This window comes from Oncorhynchus tshawytscha, linkage group LG09, assembly GCF_018296145.1.
Source record: "Oncorhynchus tshawytscha isolate Ot180627B linkage group LG09, Otsh_v2.0, whole genome shotgun sequence".
NCBI lineage: Eukaryota > Metazoa > Chordata > Actinopteri > Salmoniformes > Salmonidae > Oncorhynchus > Oncorhynchus tshawytscha.
Window position 1 is genome coordinate 38,049,921 of NC_056437.1, and position 11,537 is coordinate 38,061,457.

Genomic DNA, 11,537 nt, shown 5'->3' on the forward strand with positions numbered 1-11,537 from the left:
CTCTTTCTCTCTGGCCTCCAGGTCTCGTATCCGACGGGAGCTTTTCATCGAGGAGATCCAGCGAGGTGAGGGCGGCTCCCCGTCCACCAGGGCGGGCAAGGCCAGTGAGGGCGACAGCTGTGACGGTACCGAGTCAGATGGCACAGTGGAGGGCACACGCCCCGGCCACGAGCACCACCCGGCCTCAGAAGGCGAGGGGGGGTCCGACCACAGAGACGACGGCACGACGTCAGCCACTGGCAGCAACGCTGCAGGTACCAGCGGCCACCACAAGGGCGGCGCCCTGGACAGCCTGTTCAGCTTCCCCGAGAGCACCCATGTTTCCTCTGCGTCTGTTGCCACCACCACTGCTGCCCGCAACCCCCGCGACAGCAGCTTGCGTAAGAAGAAAGCCGCCAACCTCAATAATATCATCCACCGCCTGGAGAAGGCTGCCGGTAAAGACGAGCCCCATGAGTGGGAGTTCTGATACGGTATCCCTGCTGCTGGAGAGTGAGAGTTACTATTTTTCTAGTGCCCTGACTGCACAGTTCCAAGGCCAAGACTGGAGCAGTGCTGCCAGAGAGGAACTGGCATCTTTTACGACTTTTCATATCAAAGAGGGTTCATAGATTTTTTTCAAGAAGCGAAACAACAGCAACAACCTGGCTTTGTTTGGAGATAAAGCACTTAACAGCCCTGCTGGCCACAGGGCCCCAACACCACCGGCCAAAGGTGCGGAGGAGACGAAAGACTTGCGCTACTCACAAAGGAGCGTCACTCCACAGGAGGAAACTGTCACGAGAAGCAATTATGTGTTTTATTTGTGTGTGTGTGTGTGTGTGTGTTTCCCTTTGAGAGATTTATTCACCACCTCAAAGTTTTTCTAACCTTGTTCGCTCAGTGAGTTTTCACATCTAGTAGACTGACTGTTACAATGTTTTCCCTTTTTTTCTGTTTTCTAAGAGGTTCTTTCTCCTCATAACTCCATTGCAGTTCTTTGGCTTTCTGATAGGATCGTCAAACAAAAAAAGAGAATGAAAAGCCAAGCATTTAGAAAATTAGTCTGCAGGAGAGGAGAACCCTTTCCCAAGCAATGTTCCTTTCTGTGCCCCAAAAGCTGCCATGTAATGGCACTGGAACTCTTAATATGCTATCCACTCTATTGAGAAAATAATTAACATTTTTATAAAATTATTTTTCTCCTCTGAGAAAGAAAAAAAACTTTATAGCAATTTGGTTGCCACTAAGAGATTGCACAGTCGGTCGACTTTAAACAATGCTATTTTAGATTCCTAAATATTTGGGAAGGGTAAAATCTGAAGTGAAATACTCATTATCAGTTGAAAGGAACTTTGAAAAAAAAGTATCACTTTAATTCACAGTTTTTCAACGTACAACATAAAATGCAACGGTCATGTCAGGAAAAAGGAAAAATCAGAAAAACATCTTGTGGTAGCTTACTTTGTGTTCTTTCTCGTGGGTGATCTAGAAGCTCTTTGATAAGTAGTGTACATTTCTTTCATAGCTTTAACTGACTTCCGGGGGACGCCATTTTGGTGGCACCGGGAGCGTTTGTTTAATACACTCCATTTTAGGCCAAAATCAGGTTTGAGAAAAAAAGAAAATAAACAAAAAAGTTGTATACAAGTTCATGGAGAAAAAAAACTATTTCCGTCTAGATATTAAAAAAATAAAAATAAAAAGTTGCAAACATGCTTTTTAACCTATTTTAACCACAAAAACCACACTATTAAGACCTCAGAACCAGGGTGTACAGTAGAGCCGACGGCCGCTGCACTTCACAGCCTGGCCCTCGGATGGGGAGGCTTGCGTTTCATTGGGTGAAAAAGCCAGGAGATGCACAGCTCACTTTACTGTATATTCCAAGCATCTGGCTCTTTTGCTCTCAACTCTTTACCTACGGTTGTGTGTATATTTGTACATTGTAAAAAGACAGAAAAGAAAGACAAGAAACCCCAGCTGTTGCGTGTCGGTCCTCACATGCGGTGCACTACGAGTCTGAGGAGGAGATGGACTCTCCTCTGCTTGTGTGTTCCCATGCAGAGCTACAAGACTGACCTGGTCATGGTCAACCAGTCACACGTCCCTCCTTTAAAACCCTTTGACATATATTCTCCCCAGGCTGCCATGTTGTGTTGCGCAGAGGTCAAGAGGTCAAATGTACGAAACAGTGCCAAGGCTTAGTAGAGATATTTCAAGGTAAATTTTTACTAATTGAATAACCAACACCAAAAGTTATATCCAAATTAGTGTCAATGTGACAAAGCCCCATCCAATTTGGTTGTCTCTTTCAAAGTCAAGCTGATTCTCCCACCAATCTTGATGCGCTCACTCCTTATATTATGACCAGTTTTATGATCAATTCATGACTGTTACGTAGCATCTCCATTCTCCACTGGTCACAACAAGTCCTCTTACTTTCAGCTGTAACTCTTGGCCTGCCCCATGTGAATATATCTCAGAGGTTAAGATCACTTGACACGGGTCAATGGAAGAAAACAAAGACATTAGTTTTATACTTAACCCTCAACCCACCCTCCCTTCCCCAGATATGGTAGAACATTAGACCCCCCCGCACACATCGCAACCTCTTCCCTTTTCCCCCTTTCCTCCTCCTATGCCACAAGCTCACAGTGCCTGCCCGCCCACTGCCTCTCCCTGTGTGTTTGAGTGTGTGAGAGCACACACGTACGTGTACACAAGTAGGCGTGTGTGATTTTTGTATCCACGTACCGTAAGAAGGGGGTGTGAGGGTGTGAGCGAGGACTAGCTCCCCTGCTCTGCCATACACACCCTTGAGTGTGTGTGTGTATGTGTGTGTCTGTGTGTTTTATAAGTCTGTGTGGCTTTGATTTGTATATACCTGCACACACGTAGAGTGCACAACTGCCACCCTTTGCTTCTTCTAAGCTGTTTTCTAAATGATACGGCTTATGGCATAGCAGACTCACATACAGTAGGTCCCCTTTATTGCCATATTAAAGACAAGCAGTAGATCACTTCAACAAAGTTTTTTTGTTTCATGTTTTTGTTATGCTTATTTATAGGTGCTGTATTTTACATTTTAATGTCTTATTTGATTTCTGTTCATTATTGTTGTTATTATTGTATGGAAGGGACTATAAAGGGTCATATAATATTTTTTTTGACTGATAGACTGCCGGCAGTATTGGGTTATACGTACGAGATTTAGTTGTCATACATGTATATTTAGTGATCTTTGAAGACGTTTTGACAGTGTCATTTATGTTGTTTGAGCTGAAATGGGAGAGCAACCCGACAACGTCGTCTATAGCATTATGGTGCATTCACCGTTCATGATTTGATGCGTCTGCATTTCTATTTTCCTCTTTCATTTCAACAAGCATGATTGAAATCATGACTTATATTCTCTTTTGTACATTTTCCGTGTATTACTGAACCCAGCACAGGACCGAAGTTGTGGTGGGGCTCAAGAACCAGTAGCATCTGAAGGTCTGGAACTGCTGTACTTTGGCATCACCTCTGAATCTGACACTTATCTTTGGAGATTTCCCAGCTTTGTTTGAGATGAATAAAGTGAGGTAGATTTTATCTAAAATAAGCTGTGATCACATCACTATATATGTGCTTAGATCCAGCAAGAGTGTGACTTTGGCGTTTCCTGTTTATTGGACTATAAACTGGGATGCACTGGCTACATTTTGTGACGCTCTTTGTACTACGTACACCTACTATTTAGAAGATTAATATTTCCTCAATTATTATTTGCTAAATATAGGTTTAGTTCCTTCAGACAAAAAAACTGATCAAATGACATTTTTATACTAACAATAACACAAACAGCTGTGTAAAGCACAAGCACTACTGACCAAAAACCTCTTTAAAAAGGGGGGAAGGCAACTTTACCTTAAAAGATTTAATTGCATGCTCATGAATATTTTCTATGCCGTTCTGACTTTACAATAAGTTTAGTCTTTAAAGAGAGATTATTGGATACTTTTTTAAATTGTGAGCATTTGGAACAGAATTGGGTCCTGAATGGCTACTGCTCAGCTGCCCCTCCTACAGCGAAGCTGGTGGTGATTGGATCACTTCTGGAGGGGAGTGATGTTAGCACACTGTTCAAAAGCCCTGTGTCCTGCATGGTTCCAAACCACGCTCTCTTCAAGTGACACACTGCCAGTCTGGCTAAGCCACAGCAGTCCCTATCAGCTGGTTACACTTTTCTACTGAATTTCATTGAAAAAATGTAATCGATTGAACACAAACAAAAAAATCAAGGAGTGTTGATCTTTTGATAAAAGCACAAGTACATCGACAAGTTTAAGTAAAACATAATGGTATTTATATATAATGGTTTTTGACACGTAAAGCTTAAATTGATCACACCCAAAAACGTTACCTTTCAAAAAAGGTATTGATCTTTTAGCACTATTAAAGAGACATCTTAGCACTTAACCGTCTGCACACCTTTTCCTTCAGTCTATATTTTCATAGGATTGCCTTTGCCTTAAAGTGATCCAGACCAAAGTGTTGATATTCTTTTCAGGATTGCTCATAAACGAATGCAGTAAGCTGGCTCTTGGACTGAAGTCTTGCGCCCATCCCATCGTCATTCTCATGAGACTTTTCATCACTGGTCTCCAAGTCTTGTGCAGGCACCACATGGAAACAAGCAATCATTTTGATTGGTCTCCCACATGCTGCATCTTCAACGCAGCTGTTGACGTCTGTAGCAAAGTTGTTTTGTCTGGAAATACTTCACTGCTGTTGAACAAAAGGGGGCCAGTTCTGTGACTGTCTACAGTCCTGGGCTCCTCCAGAGGTGATGCCAAGGCAGACTCTTGTAGGCCACAGATTTAGTAAGAGGTCCGCAATCAAAAGCCCCCCCACGCAGATAGTGGGTATGGCCCTCATTGAGAACGATGCAGGCTTGAGTGTCTGGTAGAGGCACTAATGAAATGGAGTTGATCAGAGGGATTTCACTTTGATACTATTACTAACATGTCAAGTTGTGCTGTCATGATGTAAACTGTTCCCAGCTATTGCCCGGTTAGGACAGGCGACATACTTGACAGGCAGTGCTTTTTGATTGGGAGTTGAATTTGTGTGGATTTGTTTTTCATTTATCTGTTTCTCATTTGACGCTAATTGAAGATTTGAACAGGAGTTCTCTCACTTTTCTCCCCAAATCATGTTCTGCTGTCAGTCATTTTGGAAACATTGCATGTATACTGAACAAAAATATAAACGCAACATGCAACAATTTCAAAGATTATACTGAGGTACAGTTCATATAAGGAAATCAGTCAATTTAAATAAATACATTTGTTCCTAATCTATAGATTTCATGAATGGGCATGGGTGCAGCCATTGGTGGGCCTTGGAGGGCATAGGCCCACCCACTGGGGAGCCAGGCCCAGCCAATCAGAATGAGTTTTTCCCCACAAAAGGGCTTTATTACAGACCAAACTTGTTCTCAACACCCCCACCTCCCCCTCAGGCTATCCCGCAAGTGAAGAAGACGAATGTGGAGTTAGTTGGCTGACGTGGTTACACGTGGTCTGCTGTTGTGAGGCCATTTGGACACACTGCCAAATTCTCTAAAACGGCATTGGAGGCAGCTTATGGTAGACAAATTAACATTCTCTTGCAACAGCACTGGTGGACATACTTGCAGTCAGCATGCCAATTGCACGCACCCTCAAAACTTGAGACATCTGTGGCATTGTGTTGTGTGACAACAACTGCACATTTTAAAGTGGCCTTTTATTGTCCCCAGCACAAGGTGCACCTGTGTAATGATCATGCTGTTTAATCGGCTTCTTGATAGGTCACACCTGTCAGGTGGATGGATTATCTTTTGCAAATGAGAAATGCTCACTAACAGGGCTGTAAACAAATTTGTGTACAACATTTGAGAGAAATAAGCTTTTTGTGCGAATGGAACATTTCTGGGATTTTATTTCAGCTCATGGGACCAACATATTACATGTTGTGTTTATATTTTTGTTCAGTGTAGTTTGGTCTTTTGGCCCAGAGTGAAATGTTTTTGATCAACCATCATGAACTTTAATTGGATTTTATTATTCATAGGTCAATGTGTTTTGGATTATTATTTTATCGTGATCATTAAAGGGGGGTTGTGCACTCTGAACTAATGGAAGTCATTCTGGTTGTAGTAGAAGCAAAAGTGCTTGAATGACTTTTTACCTTATCCTAGTTTTCAAACCGTCTGAACGTCATTGGTTGATGTATACCACGCCTCTTTTCCCTGTAGGTTTGGTTCACATATAGGACATTGCTTTGTCAGACTCCCGTATTCAAGGACACAATGCTCCAAGAGGCCACAGTCATGGAAATAATGCCGATTACACCAATACATGAGCAATACAACTTCTGAAAGAGGACCAAATCAGGCTTGTCTACCTGTCTGTGAGTTATTGTCTATCACATGTCCATGTAAAGATCATATAGAACAGGCCACTCTTATCAGTCACAAGTTAATAAAGTCTTTATGTTGTAGGGAGTCCAAGAGCTAGAGGTCGATCCTCTTTTCTCTGCTCCTGTTCATGTGTATATTTCTGCTATTGACAGGGAAAGGTTTTCTTTAAGTGTTCGTCAGTTTTGTAGACACAGAGTTGTCTGTAGCTTTCTGAATGAACGGGTAAGATTCTGAGTATCATGAAGAATTAGGGGATGGGATTTCAGTGGAACCCTGGAGGAAGCACCCAAAGCTACACTGGTTTATACAGTACAGAGGGCATTTTGCTACACTGGTTCATACAGTACAGAGGGCATTTTGCATGTGTTTGTGCAGTTTTTTTGTGCTACAATTCCCTTCTGTGTTTTCATGTTATTTTTCTGTTGCTAAGAAAAACACAGTTCGCTCCATTCGAGTCCAATGTCCAGTTAAACAGTGTATAATTTGTTGCAGAATCTATACGATTCTTTTTGGACGAATTTCAGGAATTTGCCCTTTGCAAATATTTTTCTATAGAACTAAAGCAGATTGCTATCAATATTATATACACTGTCATATAAAATTGTACAGATGAAATATATCCTTATAGCAAGTTGTTAAGCATTACTATGGGTTTGTTTTTTGTTATTACTGTCAACGTATTGGTAGTTCTCTGTAGGGTTTGTGTCCATTAGGTTTTTAACTTTTTCTTTTTATATTAGGACTACGAAAACCTCACACTTCTGTAAGATCGACTACAAGGATTGTTGCAGAAGTTTTAGCATTAGCCAGCGTTGGTCTCATGGTGTTTGTGTATCATTAATTCACATTTCTAATATGACCCTTCAATCATTTCATAACCTTGCGGTATTTGTGAGACAAACTTTAACCTAGTACACATTAAGACCAATGCCTTGATTCTCATAGAAGCATATACAGAATCATATGTCGTCATTGTACATCACCACCCCCAATCTATACTTACTTTTATTTATACTATATACACTCCTTTTGCCTTATTGGATCTCCTTATTCAATGTCAAGAGCCACTGGTCGTGACAAAAGATTTTTGACAATGTTTGCCAAAAGTTTGATGAAAATCTGGATTTATTTGCTTTTGATTTGCCTTCCCATTTTGATTGAAGATTTGATTTGAACATGAATACGTTTCATTCTTACTCTCGTATCTTTTTGTTTGTGTTTAGTCTCAGATGTCAGCCAGGGACAGGCTTATTGTGATTGTGAGGAGTCAAAAGTGGCATGTTAATAGAGTTTGGATGCCAGTGACGTTGGAAATGGAAACTATAATAATGGTCAACAACAACAGCATTAATCATGTCATATTCAAATTGGATTATGTACGTAAGGTCCATAATACTCTATGCATTGCAGGTCAACCAATGTCCATTGAATCTGTCACTCAGTGGTAGTTGACATATAGGTCAACAATGAATAACTAACTATATGATACATTTTTACATTGACTAACTGTTGGTTGTGTTCCATGGGTTTTGAACCATTCTCGCCCCCTATAGTTGACAACCAATATTGTGTTTTTTGAAAGCTGCGTAATTAGCGCTTTAGTGAAGGAGTCATGATAGAACTACATCACCCACAGTCCTTTGCTGCTACCTTGCTGTCTAGTCAAATGAGAATGTGTTATGATGGCATTGTCTAAGACCTATATAAGATGGGTGTCCATGGAGTCCCCTCTCTCAGTTCAGATCTGTCTCCATACTCACATTTACATGCTCCCAAAGCCTCAACTGACTGTATGAATTTAGAACCATTGTTTCTAAACTGCTGAAGTCATCAAGTTTGTCTTGGTTTCTCAACTCCAATTCACCTTTGTTTAGCCATGTGCTATATCCAAGTCTAAGATAATTCATTTTAAATGTTGTCGTATAATCTGATTCTCATTGACTCTTTTCGTTCAGAACAAAGCTAGCCATACTCGCCAATGGTTTTGGCTCCTCGCCTTTACTATTAATTACCCTACCAGGTTTATAAGCAACCTTTATTTTCAGCTGATGAGTTTGAAACTGGGACTCTACTTTTACCAAGCATTTGAGAAGTCTGAGAGTGTGCCCACTCTCTCCTTCAAAGTGCCAGAGGTCTCCAGCTTTCTTGTGTTTGGTCAGGCTGCCATCTCACTATCAGTTTATCTACTGTAATGTCAAGTTGCTGACTTTCAGTACATTGTATATAATATCTGAATATACATAGGTCATGTTGTTGGTCAAATGTCATTCAATAGCAGAACTTGAGAATGCCTGTTAAAATATACCAGTGTTTCCCAACTCCAGTGATCCCCAGTACCTCCAACAGTACACATCTTTGTTGTAGTCCTGGACAAGCACACCTGATTCAACTTGTCAACTAATCATCAAGCCCTCAATGACTTTAATCTAGAACAAAAATGTGTGCTGTTAGGTGTTATTGAGGAGTTGGGAAACACTGCTATAGACACTAGATTTTTGGAAATAATTGAGACGAACAGGTTTTTTGCTTTTCCTTAAATGGGAGGAAGAAGATCCAGATGTTATACCGTGTTGTCCACTGCTGGAGAGACCTTTTAAGTCCCTTGAGTAATATGTTTATTTCAGAGCTCTTGTTTTGGCAGAATAAATGCCAGTATGATGGAGACCTTAGACCTTGTACAGATATGGCTTCCATAGACATTTGATTTGTGCAATTTCATTTATTTTTAAGGTTATGTGATTTAGTTTTTTTTAAACCAAACTTCACATTGAAGCTACCCTATGTTGCAAAATAAATTTTTAAAATCCCTTCAACCAAAAAAGTGTCTTTCTCAACAAAGAGTTGGCACTTCCAACTGAAGAGTTACAGCGCAATTCACTTTTGAATTCTAGCTTGACATGGGGTATAATGACACCCAGTGGGGGTTTAGGCATTCATATGACGTTGCGTGTCTATATGTGTGTGGCGCATTGAGCAGCTCTTATGCAGTTAAGGGCTGCAGTTTCCTTCTCTTTTAGTTTGTGTCCTCTCTTTTTACTTACTGCTTTTGAAGTGAGGAAACCTCCCTCCATCTCAGCTGGTCTAATTGTCTCTCTCAAAGCTCAGGTGGAAACTACTTTTAGCAGAGTCCTTGTCACTATCACTGGCCACAACAGTGCTCTTCCTCCCCCTCTTCAGTCCAGAGAGAGGTTTAGCTAGTTGCTGTCCGCTGATATATTTTTCTATGGCGTGATTCTAGGCCTCATGATCATTGGCAATGAGAGGGTGACTCTTCCTTCACAGAAATCTCTTCCAGTTTCAGTTGTTCTCTCGTTTGTTGTTTTCATCTGGTTCCTTTTTATTTGGTCATTTAAGTCATGTAGTCTGTTCTCAGCACTGTAAGACAGTCCCTATAGAATATGGAGAGGCAATATCACTGTATGAAACTCACAATGTATTATTGTTGTTATTATTATTATTGTTATTATTATTCACTAGCACCCTAGGTGTGATAATTGAAGTAAATATCTTTTATACAAACACAAAGTTGGTGTGGTGTCTTTTTTTGCTATAATATTACTCTCTGTCGTTGTTCGGTCTGTTCCATGTTATTAACAAGTGTAAACAGTTTTACATACAGTGCATTCGGAAAGTATTCAGACCCCTTGACTTTTTCCACTATTTGTTATTCTAAAATTGATTAAATAAAAAATGTTTCTCATCAATCTACACAAAATATCCCACAATGAAAGTGAAAACAGGTGTCTAGAAATGTTTACAAATGTTTTTTATTATTACCTTATTTACATAAGTATTCAGACCCTTTGCTATGAGAATCGAAATTGAGCTCAGGTGCATCCTGTTTCCGTTCATCATCCTTGATGAATGGAACTGGCCCAACGCTCTAACCACTAGGCTACCTGCCGCTCTATATAAAGGCAAAAAAGGCAATATTTGAACAAAGTATGATCCTTTATTAATAATCTACTGGAGAACCATTTTGGGTTGAAGTATAATTTATGTATGAGTGAAGCTTTTAGTGAGAGGTTTAATGATTTATTATTTAATAATTTAGCCCCCTAAACTCATATTCATTATAAATAGGCATCTTTAATTTTGTCTGGCTTTGCATTCCAATATTTTTTTGCTCATGGTTTTTAAAAACTAGTCATCTGGAGTAGGCAGTGCCATTAGTAAGTAAACTATTATTGGAGTTAATAAAATTCCATAAATAGACAGGTATTTACCTCTCCGTGGTTGCAGAATCTTATCTATTTTTGCAAACCTTCTATTGAAGTTGGTTGCGGTAAGTTAATTTATGTTTTGAGATATGAATACCAAGTATGTCTACTAAACAATCTGTCTATTTAATTGGTAAACCAGAGGCGCAACTTTCACTGTCATGGATACAAAACGAGGCGACGGTGTGATTTAGGACCATGCGTACCCCACCGAGCAGTCGGGTAGGCGGTTTGGAGTGTTTATCCAACTGGATAAAAAAAACATTTAAAAAATATGTCCCCCCCACTTCTAAAACCAAAGTTGAACCCCTGTGGTAAACTATAAGGTAGTGTAAACATTGTCTTTTAATGATCCAATACGCAATATAGTACACTTGTCTTAATTAGGTTTTAGTCCAGTGACTATAAAAGTGATCAAGATCTACATTGAGACTGTGCAGGGATCCAGACTTAAGAAGAAACTTGTAACTCCTGGATTTCTAACTCCTTGATGTTCTTGTTGGATCTAATTTTAATAGCTAGCATTTCGATTGCTATAATAAATAGATATGGAGACAACGGACAGCCTTAACACTGCACACTGCCCTATCCCATCTGGACAAGAGGAATACCTATGTAGGAATGCTGTTCATTGACTATAGCTCAGTATTCAACACCAGAGTACCCTCCAAGCTCATCATTAAGCTTGAGGCCCTGGGTCTCAACCCCGACCTGTGCAATTGCGTCCTGGACTTTCTGACAGGCCGCCCCCAGGTGGTGAAGGTAGGAAACAACATCTCCACTTTGCTGATCCTCAACACTGGGGCCCCACAAGGGTGCATGCTCCCTCTTCTGTGCTCCTGTGCTCCCTCTTCACCCGGGACTGCGTGGCCATGCACGCCTCCAAC

At 40.6% G+C, this 11,537-nt stretch overlaps 1 protein-coding gene across 5 annotated transcripts in view; it reads left to right on the forward strand.

Moving 5' to 3' along the window:
• The window catches only part of LOC112257918 (homeobox protein cut-like 1), a 266,499-nt gene extending 256,544 nt beyond the window's left edge, over nt 1-9,955 (forward strand). For all 5 annotated transcript variants that reach the window (XM_024431855.2, XM_024431859.2, XM_024431858.2 and 2 more), the window contains one exon: nt 22-9,955. In XM_024431855.2, the coding sequence (XP_024287623.1) occupies nt 22-469 (448 nt within the window). In that variant the 3' untranslated portion in view covers nt 470-9,955. The remainder of the gene's footprint in view (nt 1-21) is intronic.
• Nucleotides 9,956-11,537: the final 1,582 nt, after the last annotated feature.